This window comes from Procambarus clarkii, chromosome 73 (genome assembly GCF_040958095.1).
Source record: "Procambarus clarkii isolate CNS0578487 chromosome 73, FALCON_Pclarkii_2.0, whole genome shotgun sequence".
In the NCBI taxonomy this organism is placed as follows: Eukaryota; Metazoa; Arthropoda; class Malacostraca; order Decapoda; family Cambaridae; genus Procambarus; species Procambarus clarkii.
Window position 1 is genome coordinate 16,612,865 of NC_091222.1, and position 25,387 is coordinate 16,638,251.

Sequence of the window (25,387 nt, forward strand, 5' to 3'; positions counted from 1 at the left end):
AAGGTTGGAGGTAAAAGTATTTAGTCCATGTAGCCGGACCATACAAAGCATGGATCGAAGTAGGATGGGAAGGGAGCATACGAGAGCGGCCGTGGCGGGGACGGCGATGAGAACCCATAGAGAGAGACGGGTTGAAAGGTTCAGTAGTTGCAAGAAGAGATGGAGCCATGCAAGGGGACGAGACGGTCACCACAGCAGGCTTGGGGCTCGACCCAACCACAGAGGAGGGAGGGGAGCAGGGAGAAAGAGTCCGGTCTGGGCCTAAACCGGGCTCTGTAGCGGAGGCTACAGATCCCGGTCTTCCAGGACGCCCACCCCATGAGCCTGGTTAGGAGTAGTCAAGTCGTCATCCATATAGCAAACCAATACATAAGGGATGGGATCCGGTACCAAGGGATACCACCTACCAGGGCAGCCAGGGAGGCCGAGCGCGGGCCAGTGCAGGAAGGGTGTGTCGTCCCCAGGGGTGCTCCCCCTTTTCAACAGGGGAGTCCTACTACTTCGTTCATTCTCCCACACTGGTGCTAAGACCCCAGTCCCCCTATCGCCCTAGCCTGGACACCCAACCATCCATTCAGAGCGGCCTCTCATAGGCGACCCCCTCCAGCGGGTGGTCCGATGGCTCAAAAGGCCCCTACATGGTGCCCTTCAACACGTACACCACCCAAAGAGGGGGCAGGAGAGGGGGCACAGGCAACCCACACCTGTCCCAGGGAGGTGTACGTGAGCCCCTCACCACGGCAAGGAGGCACCACGGAGGGGCAATGTTACGTAGCAGATGAGGATTTGTCTGGTTCTTTTTTTTCCTTCAATAACCATAATCTTAAAGTCTGCTGGCGGAGATTCCCAAGGGGCTTGCATAACAAAGTCTGCATGTATTTCGTCGACACCCTCAGTGACTGTGTTTGTTATATCGAATATATTGATGGTGTTTATTGCACAATGGGTCCACCTGTTGCTATTGGAGGCTCTTCTGTCCAGAGTTAGTGCTCCAGTGATTATATCTTTAAGTGAAATGATTATAGGTCTAGTCAATATCTTGGTCAGCATGCACGCAACGATCCCTTTTACCTTATTTCAATCGACGTTAGCTTGGTTTCTAGTCTTAGGTTCAGTATTTTAGTCCATCTGGGAGCTCCTGTTATGATTCGCAATGCATCGTTTTGAATAACCTCCACGTTTGCCCACTGACCAGGAGAAAGAATGAGTAAGGCAGGCGCTGCATAATCAACTAGGGAACGAACGGCATGAATGTAAAACATTCTTAACACTTTGTGTCCAGCTCCTAGACGGGGCACTGTGATTGCTCTCATTATATTCAGTCGTGATTTTGCTTTCTCCTTCAGATATTGAATTTGCTTGTTGAATGTCATTTTAAAATCATTTCATTTTTAAAATCATTTTAAAATCATGTCATTTTTAATGTCTTGAATGCGTAGGTGTCTGTCTGGAGTGTTGCCGCCTAGTCTCATTGCCTTAGACTTCTGTGCAGATATTTTTAGCCCTAAAACGCTGCATTCTGATGTTACTTTATCTAATGCACCTTGTGCTTTATTTAGAAGTGAAGGACCTGTAATGACTAATGCTATATCATCAGCATAGCTTAGCAATTTAACCCCTTGTGTAAATGTCATGGTAACAAGGTTTTCCATAAGGATGTTAAAAAGACTAGGACTGAGGACTCCTCCTTGTGGAGTCCCATTCTCATGCAGGTGGTAGTCCGACACTTGTCCTTGCAACTTTACTCTGGCATACCTGTGACTTAGGTAATCTTGAATCCATGCTAGCATTTTCCCCTTTACACCTTTTTTAACTAAGGTGTATAAAATTGCTTGCGGGCTTGCAAGTTTGAATGCTTTTTCTAGATCAAGGAAGATCACTATAGCTGGACCTGAGTTAACTGTTCCTAGTAATGTTGCTATGCAGTTGGCAGTACCTACTCCTCTAGTGAAGCCAAATATGTGTTTATGAAGATCTCCAGTCTTCCACAGTAGCCTATTTAAGACCATCCGTTCTGCAGTTTTACTAATGCATGATGTTAATGAAATGGGTCTGTAATTGCCAGGTTCTTTTGGCTTAGGAATCGGTATGATGTTTGCTTTCTTCCAAGAGGTTGGTAGTTTGCCTTGCTGCCAAGATGCATTGATGACGTCCAATATTCCTTGTTCTCCAGCAGGACCTGCATGTGCGATTACTGAGTATGTAATGTTATCAGCACCTGGTGCAGTGTCCTTACCACCCTTTTTGGCTCTGATTAGTTCTTGTTTGGTGAAGGGACAGTCACATTCTTCATTTATAGGTATGCTCTCATGATTGACTGTCAACCTCTCTTGTTTTAATTGTTCTTGCTGCCTTCAGACCATTGCAGGAAGCTGATATGAAGCTGTTCTTTCTGCAAATTGGAAAGCAAGTCTCTCAGCCTCCTGGAATGGTTGAATACATGCCTGTGGTCGGGCTGGTCGACCTGATATAGTTTTAATCTGACCCCATATCTTGCCAAGACTACTATGTTCATTTAGAGTTTGACACCACTCAAACCATCTTGCCTCCTGTACTTCTCTAGAAACTCGTCTTGCTTCAGTTATCACCGCTCTTAGCAGAGTTCTTCCTTCTGGTGTGGGGTTTCTCTTTAGATGTTTCCTGAAGATGTTGACTCTGTGGTTCTGTTCTTTAACTTCATTACTATAGAACCAATAGTTCTTTCGTTTTGTGTTTCCTGTGATAATGATTGGAATAGCTTTGTTTGCAGCAGCTGCAATGACTTCCTGCAGATTGGTCTCGTGTATGTTCAAATCCTCAGGTGGCGTGTATGTTGCATACCATTTTTCAAGTTCTTCTTGGTATATATTCCAATTGGCCTTTCTTAAATTCTACCTAGGTTGGGCAGGTGGTGTAGGAGGTCGTTCTATGTTTAGTGTCGTGACAGTAGCATAGTGGTCACTGGTGATCACCGGGTCTACTTCCCACTTCGCCTGATGCTTGAGTGCTGTTGAGATTAATGTAAGATCAAGGGAACCACCTAGAATGTGAGTGAGTTCCCCAGTGTTGAGAAGTGTAATTTCAGGTACTTCTCGCAGAGCTGCAGCTAAATGGCGCCCATCTGCATTGGCTGGCCCAGTCGCACCTAACTCTTGATGATGAGCAATAAAATCCCCAGCAATAATTACATTTTCCTGCGTGGCCAAAGCAAGCACTGCCTCTGCTTCTAGTTTACGTCTAGGGGGTTTGTAAACGTTGTATATGAGGAGCTCAATATTGGCCATATTCACTGTTACCGCTAATACCTCTACTCCATCCCCACACGAAACTGGGTCTATTTTCTTGCTGGGTATGGTGTTCCTGACTAAGGTCATTTACCCTCTTTGTCTCCCCTGCTCATACAGCACTATAACATAGTGCTGATATCCAGCTAATCTGAAGGATTTCATGGCTGGGAAAAGAGTTTCTTCCAAAACGATTATATCTGCTTTCGTGCTGATTGCAGCCTCCTGAAGTGTGTGGTTTTTATTTCCAAGACCATGTATGTTCCACTGCAGTATTCGTAATGGCCAGACGACGGTTTCGGTTGGTGTTGCCTGTTCTACCAGAACTCCTCTTTGGGATCGACCTCTATATTCTCCACCTCGCAAGTCGTGTCGCTGCAAATCGGACTGCATTGATTGTTCGTGGTCATCCCGGCATTGTTGGAATCTGTGCATAACTGTGGTCCATCACTTTGTTGTTGGTATTGCTGCATGTCGGACTGCATTGATTGCTCGTGGCTGTTTCTTGTGTTGTCGGAACCTGTGCATCTCTGCTGTTCAATACGTCTTTGTCCGTGTTGTTGCATATCAGACTGCATTGGCTGTTGTTGTCTGTCTCTTGTGTTGTAAGATTCTGTTGATCTTGGGTGGTCACTGCTTCTTGCAGTTGCTTTTGTAAATGTTGATGTTCTGGTGTCTTGACTACCCAACTGTTGTTGGTAGTCAGTATGTCCATGTTGCGTTGTTTGTCCTCTTGTGCTCCGTCTTCTCTCAGACTATCTATTTCTTGTGTAACTGTGGTCTGCTGCACGATCTTGTCCATTATCACACAAGTGATTTCTTGAGTTTGTTGCTGTGAGGCGTTCTGCGTCATCTGTAGGCAATTGATAATGGTCTCTGCCATGATCTTCACGATGTTTTTCAGCTGGACCTCGGTAAAACTGTATATCTGTTGTGTTGATTCCGAAAGTAATTGTTTTTTGCTCTTTTGCATTTGCTGTATTTCTGCAGCACTTTTGTGTATTTTCTGATTTGGAATTAATAGATTCAGGAAGTTTTGCTCTGTGAGAGTGAGTGTCTGTTGTGGCTGTGCACGAGTGTTCCAGACGTTGGTGTTGGTGTATGTGGTGCTGGTCTGTGTGTTTATCCTGGCCTGAGCTGTCTGCACTTTTTCTTTCCGTGCAGAGCAGGTTGTGCTCCAGGCATGATGTTTGCCTCCACAATTTGGACATTTGGCTGTTGTGGCCTGGTTTGCCTTGTGCTTGGCTATGCAGTCTTTGGTTGGATGTCTCAGGCTGCACACTCCGCATCTCTCCTGTCCGGTGCAGCGTGATTGATGGTGGCCATATTTCTGACACCTAAAGCAGCACAGGGGTTCTGGGACGTTTGGTCTCTGTCGGTATGTTCCCCAAATTTCCAAGACTGAATGTTTCTGGCAGATGTCCCATGACGGTCACCAGAATCTGACGTGTCGCTGCCTTGTCCACTTTTGTGCGGCATCGTTCCGCATTCAGGATTTGCCTGTGTTCTAGTATTGGATCCAGGGGAAAGTCGATTGGGTATCCCAAAAGCACGACTCGTGTGCGTCTTTCTGAAGGGTCCAGCTTTTCCAAGCATACAGGTTTCCCTTACAGGACTCTTTACTTTTTCTAAGTAATTTGCAGTCTGTTGGTCTTGTGGTGTTATTATTATTTCTCCTCTAAGGTTGACTGTAATGGAAAGTTTGAGCTCTGGTTGTTCTTTTTCCATTGCCGTTACTACTCCATATGCTGTAGGAAAGTGGTCTGTCTGCATTATCTTGAATTTTGGAAGATGTGCAGAGTCTGGCGATGTCTGGTGTGAGGCTGATGGTGTCTTCTCCTGTCTCATACTGGTGTCCTGTGGCTGGGTTGTGGAGAGAGGCACATTGTCTGACACTGGCTGGTGTGTGACTGGTGCTGTCCTCGCCTGTCTCATACTGTTGTCCTGTGGCTGTGTTGTGGAGAGAGGTACAGTGTCTGACACTGGCTGGTGTGAGACTGGTGGTGTCCTCTCCTTGTCTCATACTGTCGTTCTGTGGCTGTGTTATGGACAGAGAAGCATTGTCTGACACTGGCTGGTGTGAGACTGATGCTGTCTTCTCTAGGTCCATTACGTCTGCTGTCTTGCTGGTAGAAGCAAGTGGTGAAGCCTCGATAGCAGTTTTCTTCGGTGCCTGCTGCACTTCGGTCCACCGTCCCTCCTCATCTGAAAGCTGCTTCCATTTCCTCTTTCTCTTAGCCTTCCCCATGACTCTCTCCATGTTGTGAGAACCAAATCACTGCCCTACCTAATGCCTGAAACACTCCTAGGCCTGGAGAAATTCATTCCCCTCCAACGGAGGTCTTAGAATGATTCCCCCAGGTGGAATCAGGGATACCCAACACCTAAATGAGCTGTTTGGTCTACCTTTCCCTGTCAGGCTCAGTACACCTTCTAAGGTGCCCCCTTGTGGCGCTGCCCGCAGGGTATCGCCTCGCCCTTCAGGGTAGGACTCTAAGTGACCTGGTCAGTGATACGGTCCTCAAAAAAAAAAAGTGCGGTACGAGAGCTTGGGTCGCCTGCGTATTGGGTTGCGCAGAATACCATTCAGCTGGGCAGCAGGTAATCAACAACGTTGTTTCTCCGTCAATTGTAGACGAAATCGGAATTGTTTCCTTCAAAACAAGATATTGTCTGGGTCTTGGAGTACTGATGTATTCTTCCTCACAAAACCTCGATGAATGGAGCTGATGGGTGCTCAGAATCATGAGTTTTTCCGGGAACAAATCTGTGTGCGGCCAGCTAGCAATGGCGCCGGCAGCGAGTCCGACCAGGTGTGACCTGGTGGTGACCCAGTGGTGACCTGGTGGTGACCTGGTGGTGACCTGGTGGTGACCAGGTGGTGACCAGGTGGTGACCAGGTGGTGACCCGATGATGACCCGGTGGTGACCTGGTGGTGACCCCGATAGTGACCAGGTGGTGACCCGATGGTGACCAGATTGATTAAGATTAAGCCACCCAAAAGGTGGCACGGGCATGAATAGCCCGTAAGGTGGTGACCCGGTTGTGACCAGGTGGTGACCCGGTGGTGTTGGCGTCAAGTCAGGCATGGAGCGTGGCTTGACACAGCTGGGAGGCAACAAATGTACACCCACTGGGTGCATGGGTGTGGGAGTGAAGACATCACACACAAGAGTGAGATTGGTGCACTCTAAACACGAGGTAAACCCTGCGGTGTGATGACACGGGGTAGGCACCCTTATGGCAGTAAGCCTATGTAGACAGAAATGCCTGTAATTAAGTTACTTCAATTGAGAAAAAATCGCAGCTTACTGGGTACAATTGTTTAACCCTTCTAGATCACTTCTCATAACCCTAGGCTGTCGGATGGTTACGGTTTTGGGTGATACACTTCTGACGCAGTTGTTGTACTCTGCAGGTGATTGTGCAGTATTGTCCTGACTAGACCCCAGGGGTTGGAGAATGAAATTTAAAAAAAAAAAGACAGCTGATGGCATATGCTGCCCACAGATACCCATCAAGGTACACTTACAGTTCATAATAATGAACATAGCCTTGGTCCACTCGACCTGTGCACTCATGTGAGAAAACACAAAATGGTGGTGTGCACTTTCCATCACACATTTTAAGCTAGCTGGTGTTGTGACCTCTCACGATAGGGAAGCTGCAGATAAGTGCGAAAATCTAAGGGACAAGATTAAAGAAGGGGCTTACGAGTAAGTTAAGAAAGAGGAAGATGAGAACCGGAGCTAACAGTCAAAAAGTGTTAACCCAGCTCGGCCGTGACCGACACCGGATCCGCCACAATAGAACCACGGAGGTGAAGGACAGGCGAGACATTTGGAACAAACTTTCCCTCTATCTTGCGGATTTTTTTCCAGATCTGGGGCAGAGGAGTGTCAGACGTAATGATGTAAACGAAAGATCTCCAACCCTCACACTTAGCCATACAGATGGCCCTGCGAGAAACAGAGCAGAGGCCAGCATAAAAACAGTGTCATGAAAGAAGAGGAGGGCTCGGGGAAGAGACAGATCAGAGAGGTCAGAAAGAGTACCACATAAGGTGAAGCGGTTCCACTCAGCCTTGGCAAACTGCCACCTAGGAAAGGAGAGGGAAGGGTGAAAAGAGAAGAAGGTGACAAGGATGGGGAAATGGTCACTGTTATGTAGATCATCAAGATCCCACCAGGTGAAGTCCAAACAAAGAGAAAACGAGCAGAGAGAAAGATCAAGACATGAAAGGGTATGAGTGCGAGAGTCAACAAGAGTGGATTCACCATAATTCAGAAGAGACAGAGAAGAAGAGAGGACAAATGGTTCGAGAGGGTGGCTCTGGGTGTTTGTCAGAACATCTCCCAGAGGGTATACTGACAGTTAAAATCATTCAAAAGGAGCACAGGCTCTGCTAAGGAGTCCAACAGGTGTTTAAGATCAGGAAGAGAAAGTGGGACATTCGGGGGGGGGGGGGGGAGGAGATAAATGGAACAGACTGTATACCATTTACTCACAAATATACGGCCTGCAGAACACTGAATGGGGAACTGAAAAAGTAGGGGGACAAAGGGAATATCATGACGGATCAAGAGAGCAGTAGAGTTACGGGCCCCCGCAATAGCTGGATGGGGGAAAGAGAAAGGAATAACAATGGAAGCGACCGGGACGAGCACCAAGCATCGGGTCCTGGAGACAAGCACAAAGCGGTGAAAATTGGGTGATCAAAACTTGGAGTTCATGCAAGTTGGCATAAAAACCATGAATATTCCATTGAAGGACTGACATAGACAAAAAAGAGAGAACAGAAACAGAAATAACAAGGGAGAAACAAACACAAAGAAGAACACAGCAGACTAAGGGGGGATCAGGCTCAGTGAAATTAGGGTGATGGGGCATAGACAGAGCTAGCAAAGATAATGGAGGCATAGGACCGAGAAGATGGGCCAGAGGCGGACTGACAGAGTTGGAAGATGGAGGAGGCATCAGAAAAGGGCGGTCAAGGGAATCGGGGGCAGGAAGGAAAGAAACAGGAGAGGGCACCGGATCATGGGCAGCGTCCAGAGAGAATCGAAGACAAAGGGAACCTCCATAGCAGGAAAAGGTGACTCTGTCACTGAAATGGGAAGGGAAGCAAAGATAGTGTCGGAGTCGGAGGTGAGGAATATATTGAAGCCTTCTTACCCATTGGGGAGGAAGGAAAGGAGCCATGCTTACGTTTCTGACATAGAGAGATAGGCGTACCATCAGCAATGTACTGGGCGACCGCCTTGACAGTTTCAACAGAAGGAGAACTGGAACAGTCAGCATGAAGAATGCTGGGAGGAGGATGGACAATGGCCCAAACAGACAGGCGATTAGGAATGCCAAGAGACAGGGGGGGAGGATGGAGAAGGAGTGGGGTGAGAAGGAAAAGAGGACACAGGAGACAACGAAGACGGGTACGGAAGGAAATACCAGACGGAGAACCAGGAGGAAGATCCTTTAGCCTAGAATGCATAGAATCAGAGGAGGTTGCGGTGGAGGTGTCATGATCCAAGGCCCTGAAACGGTTGTGAAACTGAAAAAGTGGGAGAGGGCGAGAAGAATGGGAACGCAACACAGGAGCATAAGACATGCCACAAAAAGAGGAAAGACAGCAAACCTGGTGTCTTGCCTCAGGAAAAGACAAATGATCACGATGCTTTAAATTGAGGATGGCTTCCTCAAATTTGTAGTGCACACATGGGTGGGAGAAGGCAGGGTGGGCATCACCGCAATTGATGCAGAGAGCTTGGGAAGAAGAGCACTTCATCTTAGAATGACCCGAGGTTCCACACAAGGGGCATAGACACACATCACTTGTGCACTTGAAGGGACCATGGCCAAATCTCCAATAACCGTTGCAGAGACGAGGAGAGAAGATGTACTGAACAGAGCATCTGGCACCAGCAAGAATGAGGGAAGATGGAAGGGACTTACTATCAAACGCGACATTCACAATGCACAGAGGCTGATGACGATGACCACGAGGGGGGTCGAGTGAAGGTATCTATCTGGGAGATAGAATGGCCTTGGGCCTCAAGGATATTCTTAATATCCTCATGGCAGTCTTTCAGTACCATGTCACCAGTCATAACATGGTGCAGGAGAAGAACTGTACCTATGCTGGCATTCATCGGGCATTTTTTGAGATCTGAACTGGGGTCTCCCCCAATGCAGGACAACGAAGCCAAGCAGTCAGCTGATTCCTGAGAAGTGGCTGCAACAACACATGAACCAGTGCAGGTGGGATTAAATGTGACAAACGTATCCACCGAATCAATAAGATTCTTATGGAGGAATAAATCATCAGGACGAGTAGGGTCAACAGGACTAAGATCAAAATACTTAGTTCACGTAGCAGGACCAAAGTCTGAAAAGAAGGAGATTGGGAAGGAATCGTGCGAGTGTGGAGGTAACGGCGCTGAGCACCCCTGGTAAGAAAGAGGGTAAATGGCGCAGTTATGACAAACGAGAGACGGAGCCATGCCAGGTCTTGAGATCACCCCTGGGGGCTTGGGGCTCAACCCCACCACCGAGGTGAGAGGGGAGCAGAGAGAGCCAGAGAAGTAGCATGGTCAGGGCCCAATGTAGCAGGAGCTACAGAGTCCGGCCTTCCAGCATAGTCTGACTCAGGTACCTGGTCGCCTATCCCACGAGTCTGAGAAGTTAAAGGAGGGTCAGATATGGCATAAAAACGGACAGAAAAAAATCATCCATGAATACGCCCTCATACCCACGATGGAGCCACAATTTGAGGACAGGACACCCGACTAGACAGGGCCCGCAAGGGATGCATCGTGTATATACACCTTACAATCATCATCTAAGAGCCGTCAGTTCGTCGAGATCGGGCTCAGCAACGAAGGCAAAGTTTGACAATAAAAGCGTCCCCTAAACACTTGGAGTCAAAACAGAAGAAGACATCAGAAAGAACATTGAAGAATAGCAAAAAGTTGGCAGGAAGGGAACAATCTGAAAGGAGAAGAAGTGAGGTGGAAAAACGAAACATGAGGAAGAGCAAAAAACTACCAGCCAAATCGGAGGACAACAGCAGGAGCATAAGGCTTCAAAAGCCCAAAAGACAAGCCATCCCAAAGAGCATCACACTTTAGCAACTACCCACTAAGCCCCTTCACGCTGCCAACGGGCTGGAAAGGGAAAAGGCAGGTCCTCCTGTAGTCTCTGTGTATCTTAATTCTTCTCATAATTTTTGCATCATCAGCAAACATTGAGAAGAATGAGTCTATACACTCTGGAAGGTCTTTTACATATATAAAAAACAGGATGGGTCCAAGAACAGAGACCTGTGGGACTCTACTGGTGACATCTCGCCACTTTGATTTCTTCCCCTCACAGTTACTCGCAGTTTCCTGTTGATTAGGTACTCCCTTATCCACTGAAGCACCTTACCTTTCACTCCTGACTGTTTCTTCAAACAGCACTTTTTGTTTTTCTTCTGTTTCACTTTTGAAACAGCATTTTATGAGGTACTGTGTCGAAAGCTTTCTGACATTCCAAGAAAATGCAGTCTGCCCACCCTTCTCTTTCTTGCCTAATTTTTGACACTTAGTCATAGAATTTTATTAAGACTGTGGGGCACGATTTATCATCCTTGAACCTATGCTGGTGGTGTGTTACAAAGATCTTTCCTTCCAGATGTTCTACGAGCCTTTTCCTCTCGATGTTCCCCATCACCTTGCATGATATACAAGTTTGGGAAACTGGTCTGTAGTTCAGTGCCTCTTACCTGTCACCCTTTTTGTACATTAGGACTACATTAGCCGTCTTCAAGCTTTTCCAGCAGGTCTCATGATTCCAGTGACTTGTTCTACACCACAGAGAGTGGCACACTTAGTGCTTTTGCACCCTCTTTTAGTATTCATGGTGAGATTCTGTCCGGCCCAACAGCCTTTGTCACATTCGGCTCCAACAGATTCCTTTTCATATCACTGGTGAGCTCAAATTCCCCCAGGGTTGCTTGGTTTGCCAACTCCTCATTTGGTACAGGGGCTTTTCCTTGCTCTATTGTGAAAACCTCATTGAATCTCTTGTTGAGATCTTCACACACCTTGCCGTTCTGTGTATCTGTTTTCCTCATTTCTCAGTTTCATCACTTTTTCCTTCATTGCTGTTTTCCGCCTGATGTGGCTGTGGAGCAGTTTTAGTTGGGTCTTAGATTTACTCACGATGTCATTTACATACTGTCTCTGTTTCCCTCCTTACTCTGATGTACTCATTCCTAACCCTCTGTTATCTCTCTCTGCTCTCTGCTGTTCTGTTATTCCTGTAGTTTCTTCATGTTCTTGTATTCAATTGATTCGCTAGTGTGGTGTGGTGGTGATACAGTGAACTAGAGTCGCAGCACAACACCACTGTAGTGATGGTGGTGGTACAGTGAACTGGAGTGGCAGCACAACGCCACAGTAGTGATGGTGGTGGTACAGTGAACTAGAGTGGCAGCACAACACCACAGTAGTGATGGTGGTGGTACAGTGAACTAGAGTGGCAGCACAACACCACAGTAGTGATGGTGATGATACAGTGAACTAGAGTGGCAGCACAACACCACAGTAGTGGTGGTGGTGGTACAGTGAACTAGAGTGGCAGCACAACACCACAGTAGTGATGGTGGTGGAAGAGTGAACTAGAGTGGCAGCGCAACACCACAGTAGTGATGGTGATGATACAGTGATCTAGAGTGGTAGCACAAAACGACAGTAGTGATGGTGGTGGTACAGTGAACTAGAGTGGCAGCACAACACCACGGAAGTGATAGTGGTGGAAGAGTGAACTAGAGTGGCAGCACAACACCACAGTAGTGATGGTGATGATACAGTGATCTAGAGTGGCAGCACAACACCATAGTAGTGATGGTGATGATACAGTGAACTAGAGTGGCAGCACAACACCACAGTAGTGATGGTGGTGGTACAGTGAACTAAAGTGGCAGCACAAAACGACAGTAGTGATGGTGGTGGTACAGTGAACTAGAGTGGCAGCACAACACCACAGTAGTGATGGTGATAGAAGAGTGAACTAGAGTGGCAGCACAACACCACAGTCCACCACAGTCACCTCCGTGATGTCACTGTGGTTGACTGCTGCCCTCAACACATTCAGGCCGCTCACCACATCACCAAAGACATCTGGCCACGGGTCACGATCCTGCAAGAAGCCGGACTGGGCACTCTTGGGACCACTCTGGCATTTCACCGTGGGGATACCGAACAGGGCACTCTTGGGACCACCCTGGCAATCCCTGGTGGCGATGACGAACAGGGCACTCTTGGGACCCCCCGGCTCACCCCAGCACAACACAGCTCCTACCCGGTATGACTTCCGGTACTGCCCCTGGAGGTCAGGCAGCAGTGAGGCTCCTCCCTCACCATCATTACTCTCATAATCTCCGCCCACCACCCACTCCCCCGGCTCACCCTTGTTCCCCACGCACAACAGTTTAGTGTTGCGGTAGGTGTGGCCCCGCTGGCCCGTACACAACAACACAAACTGTCTGGCCAGCGGAGTGTCAGGGGTCAGCCGGATGGTGACCCGCCCTCTTGTTGACCCCGCCCACCCGAGGTCAAGGAAAGCCAGGGTGCAGGAGGGCTTCAGCATGCCCACAACCTCTCTCTCCTGCAGAAAATGAAATAAATCATGCTGAAAACTGTATAACAAAATGTTATCATATTAGTTATCAAAACACAGTAAGTCAGTAATGTCAGTTAGACTAGTCGGTGTAAAAAAATAACCTGGAGGGTGTGGGCGTGGGCGGGCACGGGATGACGCAGGAGTGGGTGGAGGTACAGCTGTCCGTCTTGTAGAGTTATCCTGGCGGAGTGGCGACCATCTTGGTCTTCCTGAACGGCCAACAGCCCAGCCTCCACCAGCCTCTTGACGGGCTCCCTCATCCTGCGGAGGTCCTCAACCTGTTGTCAGTGTCAGCTCCATTATCACATGTGGTCAGTATCAGCCCCATTATCACATGTGGTCAGCGTCAGCCCCATTATGACCTGTGGTCAGTGTCAGCCCCATTATCACATGTGGTCAGCGTCAGCCCTATTATCACATGTGGTCAGCGTCAGCCCCCTTATCACCTGTGGTCAGTGTCAGCCCTATTATCACCTGCGGACAGTGCCAGTTTCATTATCACCTGTGGACAGTGTCAACTCCATTATCACATGTGGTCAGTGTCAGCCCGATTATCATCTGTGGTCAGTGTCAGCCACATTATCACCTGTGTTCAGTGCCAGCCCCATTATCACCTGTGGACACTGTCAGACCCATTATCACCAGGGGTCGTTATTACCCCCATTATCACCTGTGGTCAGTATCAGTGCCATTGTCACCTGTTGACAAGGTAGCCCCATTATCACTTGTGATCAGTGTCAGCCCCATTATCACCTGTTGTCGGTGTCAGCCCCATTATCACTTGTCGTCAGTGTCAGCCCCATTATCACCGATGGTCGATGTCAGCCCCATTATCACCTGTGGTCAGTATCAGTCCCCATTATCACCTGTGGACAGTGTTAGCCCCATGTGGCTGACACTGACCTGTGGTCAGTGTCAGCCCCATTATCACTTGGGGTCGGTGTCAGACCCATTATCACCTGTGGCAGCACAATACCGCAGTAGTGATGGTGGTGGTACAGTAAACTAGAGGGGATAATGGGGCTGACACTAACTGTGGTCAGTGCCAGCCCCATTATCACCCGTGGTCAATGGCAGCCCAATAATTGCCTGTGGTCAGTGTCAGCCCCATTATCACCTGTTTTCAGCGTCAGCCGCATTACCGCATGTCGACAGTGTCAGCCCCATTATCACCAGTAGTAGTCAGTATCAGCCCCATTATCCCTGTGGACAGTGTCAGAAATGGTATCACTTGTGGTCCGTTTCAGCCCCAGTATCACCTGTGGTCAGTGTCAGCCTCATTATCAACTGTGAACAGTGTCAGCACTATTATCACCTGTGAAGTGACAGCCTCATTATCACCTGTGGTCAGTGTCAGCCCCATTATCACCTGTGGTCAGTGTCAGCCTCATTATTACCCGAGGACAGTGTCAGCCCATTATCACCCGAGGACAGTGTCAGCCCATTATCACCTGTGGATAGTGTCAGCCCCATTATCACCTGTGGACAGTGTCAGTTCCATTATTACCTGTGGACAGTGTCAACCCCATTATCACATCTGGACAGCGTCAGGCCCATTACCACCTGTGATCAATGTCAACCAAATTATCATTTGTGGATAGTGTCAGCCAAATTATCACCTATGGTCAGTGTCAGCCCCATTATCACCTGTGGACAGGGTCAGCCCCATTATCACCTGTGGACAGGGTCAGCCCCATTATCAACTGTGGTCAGTGTCAACCCCCATTATCACCTGTAGTCAGTGTTAGCTCCATTATGACCCATGGTCAGTGTCAGCCCCATTACCACAAGTAGACAGTGTCAGCCCTGTTATCACATGTGGACACTGTCAGCCCCACTACCACCTGTGGTCAGTGTCAGCCCCATTAACACCTGTTGACTGTGTCAGCCCCATTATCACTAGTGGTCAGTGTCAGCCCCATTAACACCTGTTGACTGTGTCAGCCCCATTATCACTAGTGGTCAGTGTCAGTCCCTTTATCACCTGTGGACAGTGTCAGTGCAACACCATAAAGGTGTTTAATTGGGTTTAATTAATATTTTACATACAACATGCGTCAGTCAGACAAGTTTTGAGAGGCGCCAGGATGTCGGCCTGTAGCCATTAAAAAATCACACCTAGAGGAGTTAATGACCACAAGTTGACCAAGGGTCAGGTCATGTGACTTGACCTTGCTTCTGCTAAGCATATAATTGAAGACAGTTAGCCGGGTGTGCCCTTCAAAGAAGCCGCCGTTTAAGGTGTGGCTTGGTAGATGGCCTAGAGCTATTTACTTGTGGGCGGAGTTTAGCTCCCACTTTTGGAATAAATAACCAGAGAACTGTACATTCGGGAGGAGAGGAGAGCAGTAGAGCAGAGCATAGCATGGCAGAGAACATCAGCAGACAGGCTGTCAGCCGGACGGGGGGACTCTGCCTGCCAACTGTAGGCCTCCCCCTCCCCCTCCGCTATTCTACTGTGGCTCAGTCCTTGGTGAATGAACGTTAAGGTGACTTAGTTCGTGTTTTCCAACCGTTAGGTAATGTGTGATTATCAGGGGCAGATAGCTATAGTGTCCCCAATGTCTTGTATAATGACTCACATTGTATAGTAATTCTCACAGAGTGAACATTAAGTTCAATTGCTTGAATTCTAATGAATTTATTGTTTAAATATTTATTTGAGTAACTTACTTTTGATTTAACTTTGATTGTGTTCCCGAGATCTTGCATTTTCTGATGTATGGCCAACTAGAGTGTAGAGCACTCTTGAGTTTATTGACTTAGCATGGAACAAGACACATGATTCCAGTTTACATATGCTAATAACATCTTTGATAATTTTATGAAACAGATAAGTTCCATTCCTTGTCTTGTATGTAATGAACAGGAGTGGATGGTGGCACCCCTTTCAATTCTGCTCTTTCTACTTTTACCTATCTACCCATCTACCTCTACTTCTACTTCCTACTCTCTCTCATTTCCCTCCGCATCTCTGCCACTTTCCCTTTCATCTGACACTCCTCGCTACTCCCAATACTCCTGACTCCTCCCACCTCTCTACCTCCCTCACCCCAAATCCTCACTCTTTATTCTTTCCTTTTTCTATTTCCATTTCCTTCCCCCGTTACATCAGAAATGGATTCAACTGTGGTTAATTTCAGCTCCAATATCACCTGTGGTCAGTGTAAGCCCCATTATCACCAGTAGTCAGTGTCAGCCCCATTATCACCTGTGGACATTGTTAGAAATGGTATCACCTGTGATCAGTTTCAACCCCATTATCACTTGTGGACAGTGTCAGCTCCATTATCTCCTGTGGACAGTGTTAGCCGCATTATCACTTGTGGTCAGTGTGTCAGCCTCATTATCACCAGAGGAAAGAGTCAGCCCCATCATTACCTGTGTTCAGTGTCAGCCTCATTATCCCCTGTAGAGTGTCAACACTGATGTCACCAATGGGCAGTGTCACCACCATTATCACCAATGGGCAGTGTCACCACCATTATCACCTGAGGACAGTGTCACTTTCATTATTTCCAATGGGGCAGTTTCAGCCCCATTATCCCCTGTGGTCAGTGTCAGTCCCATTATCACTTGTGGTCCGTTACAGCCTCATTATAACCTGTGGACAGTGTCAGCACCATTATCACATGTGAACAGTGTCAGCTCCATTATCACACATGGATAATGTCAGCCCCATTACCACTTGTGATAAGTGTTCCCCCAATTATCACTTGTGGTCAGTGTCACCCACATGATCACCTGTTGACTGTGTCAGCCCCATAATCAGCAGCTGTCAGTGTCAGCCCAACTATTACCAGTAGTCAGTGTCAGCCCAATTATCACCTGTGGTTAGTGACAGAAAAGGTGTCACCTGTGGTTAGTTTCAGCCCCAGTATCACATGTGGTCAGTGTCAGGCCCATTATTACTTGTGGACAGTGTCAGATCCATTAACACCTGTGGACAGTGTCAGCCGCAATATCACCTGTGGTCAGTGTCAGTACCATTATGACCCATGGTGAATGTCAGCCCATTTGTTGTAATCCACAAGTTAGTAGGAATTATTAGCTAGAGGATCATTACTACAACACTTAACGAATGATGATTGGAAGTACATGTTAAGTAGACAGACTATGGATCACATATCTAAGAAAGGTCAATGGATTAAGACCGAAGCTGTTTAGCCAAATTAATAATTCCTGGAAAGAGGAATTATTCTTCGTTAGGCTTCTAAGAACAAGATTACCGATTCTAGGGATAAGGTTAATCGGATTATACCTTCCTTGAGAGGCGGGGTGAAATGGTTGAGGTAGATGGCTGACTGGAGCCAGTCTGATTGTGGGAGTTGAACTGAGAAGTCCTCTGGATCTCGGTTTGCGGCAGCAGTGAAGTGTAGCAGACAGCTATGCGAGAACCTGATGTGATCTTAGTGACCAAGTTAAGTCTGCAGTATGTGAGTATTGAATGAAAGACTAACCGGGTGTGGAGCGTTCTAGTAATCATTCCGTATTAGGGACTTAGGCAGAAGTTACGAGTGTGGGTGGTGACCGCGGAAGTCAAGTGGTCTATGGGCATTGGAAGTGTATTGACCTAATACAGTATGTTAATATGTTATTATTTGTCAGAGTCTATTCTTTGTAATTAAATGACAAAACCCGACAGCCTTTAAATACCTTCCATATGTTCACTCATTGTGTTCCAGTACAAACCTAGTGGTACGCCTCAAGGGTCTGGAGTGTGTAGGAGTACACGGTGGTAGTAACGGTTGCTGAGGCAAGGTGTTATGTGTTGTGTAATCGCTGTGTTCGGAATGAACCGGGGTTCAGCGTCACGACACATTATCACTTGGGTCAGTGTCAGCCTCCTTATCAAAAGCGGACAGTCAGCCCCATTATCGCATGTGGACAGAGTCAGCCCATTATCACCTGTTGTTACGGCCACTATGGGTCGCAACCAGGTTCTTTGCTGGAGGAACAAGTAAGTAATTATCAAAAGAATGCACCAAACCGGGAAGGCTATGTAGCACCATCAAATGCGCAAAATAATCAGAGGGCGCTAAATATCACCAAGGATGCCAATACGAGAACAAAAACGCATAAGGCGAACGATATCAAAAGTATCCGAGTCACCAAGAATTCTATTGAGGGACAGGTGACCACGAGGGGCGGTAGGAAACCAAGACACACGCTCGTCCTGGAAGTCAGGACATTCAAGAAGGACATGCACGACCGTAAGAGGGACAATGCAACTAGGACAATAAGCAGCAGGGCGGCGCTACATCAAGTGACCATGGGTTAAGCAAGTATGGCCAATACGCAACCTCGCCAGAGCTGTTTCCCATCACCGGTTACGGTGCTAGGAGGACGGCCACGAGGAAACACAACATTTAAAAGAACGTAGTTTGTTACTAGTAACAGACGACCAAAAAGCCTGCCAACGGGTAAGAACGGAGGAATGAATAACCGGGTAAAAGTCGGAATATGGAATACCTTTACGAGAGATGGGACAAGAGCGGACAGCTTCCTTGGCGGCAGCATCTGCACGCTCATTTAAAGACACACCAATATGGCTGGGAACCCAACAAAACTCAACTGACTTAAATTTACTGTGAACAAGAAACAGCCAATGCTGGATCTCGACAACTACTGGATGAACTGGTTTAAAGGACCCGAGAGCCATGAGGACACTACGAGAGTCAACAACAACTACAAAGGAAGACTGACAACGAGAAAGCAGGAGACGAAGAGCATAGAGAATAGCATAAAGCTCCGCTGTAAAGATGCTAGTAGTCTCCGGAGGTAAGCGACACATATAAGTGCGATCAGGAAAAACAACAGAGTAGCCAACACCGTCTTAGACCCTTAGACTTAGACTAGCAGACTTAGACCCATCGGTGAAGACAGAAACGGAGCGGGAGTGAGAAGAAAAGTGCTCAAGGAAAAGGCGTTTTAGAACCGTAGGAGGGGTAAAAGCTTTATTGATACGGGTCAAGGATGTACAAAACCGCGGAAGAGGGACTCTCCACAGGGGCAAAGAAGGAACAACACGAGGAGAAACATTAGAAATACGAACGGAAAGAGAATCCTGTAGGCGAGATAACCGGACAGAAAGAGGGAGGTGGTGAAGAGGAACAGGAACCGCAGGAGGGGTAAAAGTTAAAGCACGACAGAGGCGAGGGGAAGGATGTTGTAAGGACCGCGCAAGATAGCGACGACAGTAGCGATCACGGCAGTCCTGGAGAGACAGGAAGCCAGTGTCAACATACAAGCTAAGGACGGGAGTCGAAAGAAAGGCACCAGAACTGAGGCACAACCCAGTATGGTGCAAAGCATCAAGACGGCGAAGAGTAGAAGGAGAAGCAGTCGAGTAAGCAGGGCAACCGTAATCGAGCTTAGACAGGACGAGAGAGGAATGTAAAGCAAGGAGAGCGCGCCTATCTGCCCCCCAAGAAGTATGGGACAAGACCCGAAGGAGGGTAAGGGCGTTAGAGCAATCAACACCGAGGTAAGAGATATGGGGAGACCAAGACAAACGAGTGTCAAGGAATAACCCCAAAAGCTTCGCAGAATCTTTGTACTCACGAGGATGACCATAAAGTGACAAAGAGGGACGAAGAACGACCCGTTTCCTAGTAAAAGACATGGCACAAGTCTTAGAAGTAGAGAACTTGAAGCCATGATCGGTGGCCCAAGACGACACGGCATCAATTGCAAGTTAAAGCCGGCGCTGAAGGAGAGGCGAATCATCACCCTGACAGCAAAGGGCAAGATCATCGACATAGAGAGCGGAGAAGACACCTGAAGGAAGAGAGGAAAGAAGACCATTGAGGGCAACTAGAAGAAGAGTAGTACTCAGAACACTACCCTGGGGTACACCTTCGTATTGCTGAAAAGAGGCAGAGAGCGCGGTACCAAGGCGCACCCGACAGGAACGACGAGAGAGGAAGCTGCGGAGAAAGAGAGGGAGATGACCACGAAGGCCAAAAGAATGAAGTTGAGATAGAATATGATATCGCCAAGTGGTGTCGTAAGCCTTTTCCAGGTCAAAAAGGACGGCAACAACGGAGGTCTTCACAGCAAAAGCAGTACGAATATAGACCTCCAAGTTCACCAGGACATCTGTCGTGCTGCGGCACTTGCGGAAACCAAATTGAGAAGGGGAGAGCAATACTTCCGCCTTATTGCTCTCACAACTCGTGAGAGCAATAGGGCGGAAGTCCTTGGGGATGACCCGAGAGACCCTGGTTTCCGAACAGGGAGGACAACAGCATCGAGCCAGTCTTCAGGGACTGACGGCGACTCCCAGACCCGATTATACAGACTCAGTAAATACTGAGACGTGCACGGAGGGAGATGGCGAAGCATTTCATAATGAATGCCATCGGAGCCCGCTGCCGTAGAACCACAAAGGGCTAGGGCAGATTGAAGTTCAGAGAGAGAGAGAAGGGATCATTATAGGGAAGGTGAAGATAAGTACAGAAATTTAAAGGACGAGATTCAAGGAGAGGCTTACGAAGAAGGAAGGATTGGGGGAGATGAGAACCAGAACTAACAGAGGAGAAATGGGAACCCAGTTCGGTCGCGACCTGCAACGGGTCCGCCACAAGAGTACCATGAAGGCGAAGGACCAGTGAGACATCAGGAACGAACTTACCCGCAATCTTGCGGATACGCTTCCAGATCAGTGGAAGAGGAGTTTCGGACGTAACGGTGGAGACATAAGACTCCCAGCAAGCACGTTTAGCCGCACGGATGGTCCTACGGGCCACCACACTTGCCTTCCGAAACAAAAGAAAAGACTCAACCGTCTGCCGGCGGCGATGTCTCTTCCAGGCTGCACGCTTACAGCGGACAGCCCGAGCACAGTCCAAACTCCACCAGGGAACGCACTTCCGCGTTCCCCGAGAGGAAGAGCGAGGAATAGAGTGGAGGGCAGCGTCAAAGACAGTGTCATGAAAAAGAAGGAGGGCGCGAGGGAGAGGTAAAACAGAGAGGTCGGAAATAGTAGCACGGAGAGTAAAGAGGCGCCAGTCAGCCTCGGCAAACCACCACCTAGGGAAGGAGAGAGGAGGGCAAAAGGAGAAAAAAGTGACAAGGATAGGAAAATGGTCACCAAGGACTCGCCACCCGAAATCTAAGGAAAGGGATGACGAGCACAGAGAAAGATCGAGACAAGAAAGGGAGCGAGTCCGAGAGTCCAAATGAGTGGGCTCACCAGAATTAAGAAGGGACAGGGAAGAAGAGAGGATGAAAGGTGCAAGGAGGTGACCCCGGGTGTTTGTCAGCACATCACCCCAAAGGGCATAACGACAATTGAAATCACCCAGCAGGAGCACAGGCTCTGGCAAGGAGTCTAGGAGGTGTTTAAGATCGGGAAGAGAAAGTGGGACAGTGGGGGGTAGATAAATAGAACAAACCAAACCGTGTACCATCTACGCACAAAGATACGGGCAGCAGAACAGTGGCAAGGCGAGGAAAAAAGTAAGGGGACAAAGGGAACATCAGAACGAATCAAGAGAGCAGAAGAATTATGGATCCCAGCGACAGCTGGGGGAGGGGGAGAGAAAAGAATAGCCATGGAAGCGACCAGGACGAGAACCAAGCATCGGCTTCTGGAGACAGACACAAAGGGGCGAAAACTGTGAAATGAGAAGTTGGAGGTCAAGGAAATTGGCGTAAAATCCACGGATGTTTCACTGGAGGAAAGACATCAGCAAAGAGAGAGAGGAGAGCAACAGAGAGCAAAGAAGAAACAAAGGTGAAGAAGGAACACAGCACGCTAAAAAAGCACAGAGTCAGGATCAGGGTCAGCAAAGTCAGGGTTATGGGGCATGGGTAAACTGAGTAAAGAAAGAGGGCAAGAAGCAGGAGGACGGACCAGAGGTGGACGAGCAGGGTCTGGAGAAGGAGGAAGGGGAGGAGGGGGGGACAGAAAGAGGGGGAGCGCACCTCAGCAAGGGCAGTAACCGAGATGGAACCAGGGGCTAAAGAAACCCCCACAGTAGGAACAGTGGGCACCACCACCGAAGCGGGAGGGCAAGGAATGATAGAATCAGAGAGAGGGGGTGAAGAAGAATGCGAAGCTTTGTTTCCGAAAGGGGAGGAGGAAGGAGAGGAGCCAGGTTTCCGCTTCTGACTCAAAGATACAGGCGTCCCAGCAGCAACGTACTGGGCAACAGACTCCAGTGTCTTGATAGGAGAAGAAGATCGAGAGCGAGCAACACAACCATCAGGAGAACGATGGACGTCGGCCCGCACAGTCAGGCGGCATGGAGAGCTAGGAGACGGAGGAGAAGGACGGGAAGGAGGACTAGAAGAAGAGGAAATAGAAGACACAGGAGACGTGACAGACTGGGTAGAAAGGAGGGGAGCCCTAGACAGAGAACCAGGAGGGGGACCCTTCGGGACAGAACGGAGGGAAACAGGGGAGGTGGTGGGGGGCGTGTCCGGGTCTAAGGCTCGGAAACGGTTGTGAGACTGAGGAAGGCGGGAAGGACGAGGAGAGGAAGAGCGCACCACGCGAGCATAGGAGACACCGGCGAAAGCTGGGTGACGATGAACTTGGCGCCGAGCCTCAGGAAAAGACAAGCGGTCCCGGTGCTTCAAGTTGAGGACAGCCGCCTCAAGTTTGTAACGAATACACGCACGGGAGAAGGTAGGGTGGGCCTCACCGCAATTGAGGCAGCGGGCCTGGGGAAAAGTGCACTCCAACTTAGAGTGACCCTCGCTTCCACACAGGGGACAGAGAGAGACAGGACTAGAGCATTTGAGGGCACCATGCCCAAACTTCCAGCACTTACCGCAGAGCCTCGGAGAGGGAATATATTCCTGAACGGAGCACCTGGCACCAGCAAGAATAACAGAGGATGGAAGGGTCCTACCATCAAAGGTAACCTTCACAACCCGAAGAGGCAGACGGCGATGACCACGAGGGGGACGAGTAAATGTATCCACCTGGAGGACAGAATGACCCTGGGCCTCGAGGACATGCTTGATATCCTCGTGGCAGTCCCTGAGATCCCTAACACCGGTCGCAACATGGTGCGGGAGGAGAACAGTGCCCACACTGGCATTCAACCGGGCGTTCTTCGAGACCCGAACAGGGGTTTCACCAAGGCAGGATAAGGCGGCCAAGCGAGTGGCCGCATCCTGAGAAGGAGCAGCAACGACATGGGTACCAAGACGAGTGGGGTTGAAGGTAATAGAGGCATCCACGGAGTCGACAAGATGCCTATGAAGGGAAAAATCATCAGGAGGAGTTGAGTCCAAAGGTTGGAGGTCAAAGTATTTAGTCCATGTAGCAGGACCAAACAAAGCATGGAATGAAGTAGGATGGGAAGGGAGCATACGAGAGCAGCCGTGGCGGGTACGGCGATGAGAACCCGTAGAGAGAGACGGGGTGAAAGGTTCAGTAGTCGCAAGAAGAGCCATGCAAGGGGACGAGGCGGTGACCACAGCAGGCTTGGGGCTCGACCCAAACACAGAGGAGGGAGGGGAGCAGGGAGGAAGAGTCTGGTCTGGGCCTAAACCGGGCTCTGTAGCGGAGGCTACAGATCCCGGTCTTCCAGGACGATATCCTCTTAGACTTAGGGGTCTTAGACTTAGACTTAGACTTAGACTTAGGGGCCTGGTCGCCCACCCCATGAGCCTGGTTAGGAGTAGTCAAGTCGTCATCCATATAGCAAACCAACACAACAGGGATGTGACCCGGAACCAAGGGATACCACCTACCAGGGCAGCCAGGGAGGCCGAGTGCGGGCCAGTGCAGGAAGGGTGTGTCGTCCCCAGGGGTGCTCCCCCTTTTGAATAGGGGAGTCCTACTACTCCGTTCATTCTCCCACACTGGTCCTAAGATCCCAGTCCCCCTATCGCCCTAGCCTGGACACCCAACCATCCACTCAGGGCGGCCTCTCACAAGCGACCCCTCCAGCGGGTGGTCCGATGGCTCACAAGGCCCCTACATGGTGCCCTTCAGCACGTACACCACCCAAAGAGGGGCAGGAGAGGGGGCACAGGCAACCCACATCCGTCCCAGGGAGGTGTACGTGAGCCCCTCACCACGGCAAGGAGGCACCACGGAGGGGAGACGACCTTAATCATTTAGGTATTTTATGGACAGTGTCAGTTCCATTATCACCTGTGAAATGTCAGCCCCATTTTCACTTGTTTTAAGTGTCAGCCTCATTACCACATGTGGACAGTGTCAGCACCATTATCACATGTTGACTGTGTCAGCCTCACTATCACCAGTCGTCAGTGTCAACCCCATTAACACCTGCGGTGATTGTCAGCACCATTATCACCTGTTGACTGTGTCAGCCCCATTATCACCTGTGTTCAGTGTCAGCCCCCTCTTCACCTATGGTTGGTGTCAGCTCTATTATCTCCTGTGGACAGTGACAACACTAGTATCACCTGTGGACAGTGTCAGCCCCATTATTACCTGTGTTCAGTGTCAGTCCCCTTTTCACCTATGGCCAGTGTCAGCCCCATTATCACTTGTGGTCAGTGTCAGTTCCATTATTACTCGTGGACAGCGTCAACCCGAGTATCGCCAGTGGTCAGTGTCAGACGAATTATCACCCATGGTCAGTGTTAGCCCCAACATCACCTGTGTACAGTGTCAGCCTAATTATCACCTGTGGTCAGTGTCAGCCCCATTATCACCTGTGGTCAGTCTCATCCCCACTATGACCCATTATCAATGTCAGCCCATTGTCACATGATGACAGTGTCAGCTTCATTATCACCTGTGATCAGTTTCAGCCCTATTATCACTAATGGTCAGTGTCAGACTCATTATCATAAGCGGACAGTCAGCTCCATTATCGCATGTGGACAGTCAGCCCCATTATCACCTGTTGTCAGTGTCAGCCCCATTATCACCTGTGGATAGGTGGCAGCCCCATTATCGCATGTGGAAAGTGCCCCATTATCATCTGTGGGCAATGTCAGCCCTATTATCACTTGCGGTCAGTGACAGACTCATTATCACCTGTTGATACTGTCAGCCCTATTACCACCTATGGTCAGTATCACCTCCATTATCACGTGTGGACAGAGTCAGACCCAATATGACCTGTGAAAAGTGTCAGCCCCATTATCACCTGTGGACAGTCAGCCCCATTATCATCTGTGGACAGTGTCAGCCTAATTATTACCTGTGGACAGTGTCAGCACCATTATCGCTTCTGAAATGTCTGCCCCATTGTTACCTGTTTTCAGTGTCAGACTAATTACTACATGTGGACAGAGTCAGCGCCATTATCACCTGTGGACAGTGTCAGAAATGGAACTACCTGTGGTTAGTTTCAGCCCCAGTATCACCTGTGGTCAGTGTAAGGCCAATTATCACCTGTGAAGTGTCAGCCTCATTTTCACCTGTGATCAGTGTCAGTTCCATTATCACCTATGGACAATGTCAGCCGAATATCGCCTGTGCCCAGTGTCAGCCCCATTTTCACCTATGGTTAGTGTC

General features: G+C 48.9%; 1 protein-coding gene across 1 annotated transcript in view; it reads right to left on the bottom strand.

Moving 5' to 3' along the window:
- Window positions 1–6,688: 6,688 nt before the first annotated feature.
- Window positions 6,689–25,387, bottom strand: part of LOC138356523 (uncharacterized) — an 87,426-nt gene continuing 68,727 nt past the window's right edge. Inside the window, exons 2-3 of the mRNA XM_069312686.1 lie at window positions 13,029–13,205; window positions 6,689–12,912 (exon numbers count right to left, since the gene is read on the bottom strand). Coding sequence (XP_069168787.1) covers window positions 12,316–12,912; window positions 13,029–13,205 — 774 coding nt within the window. The 3' untranslated portion in view covers window positions 6,689–12,315. The remainder of the gene's footprint in view (window positions 12,913–13,028; window positions 13,206–25,387) is intronic.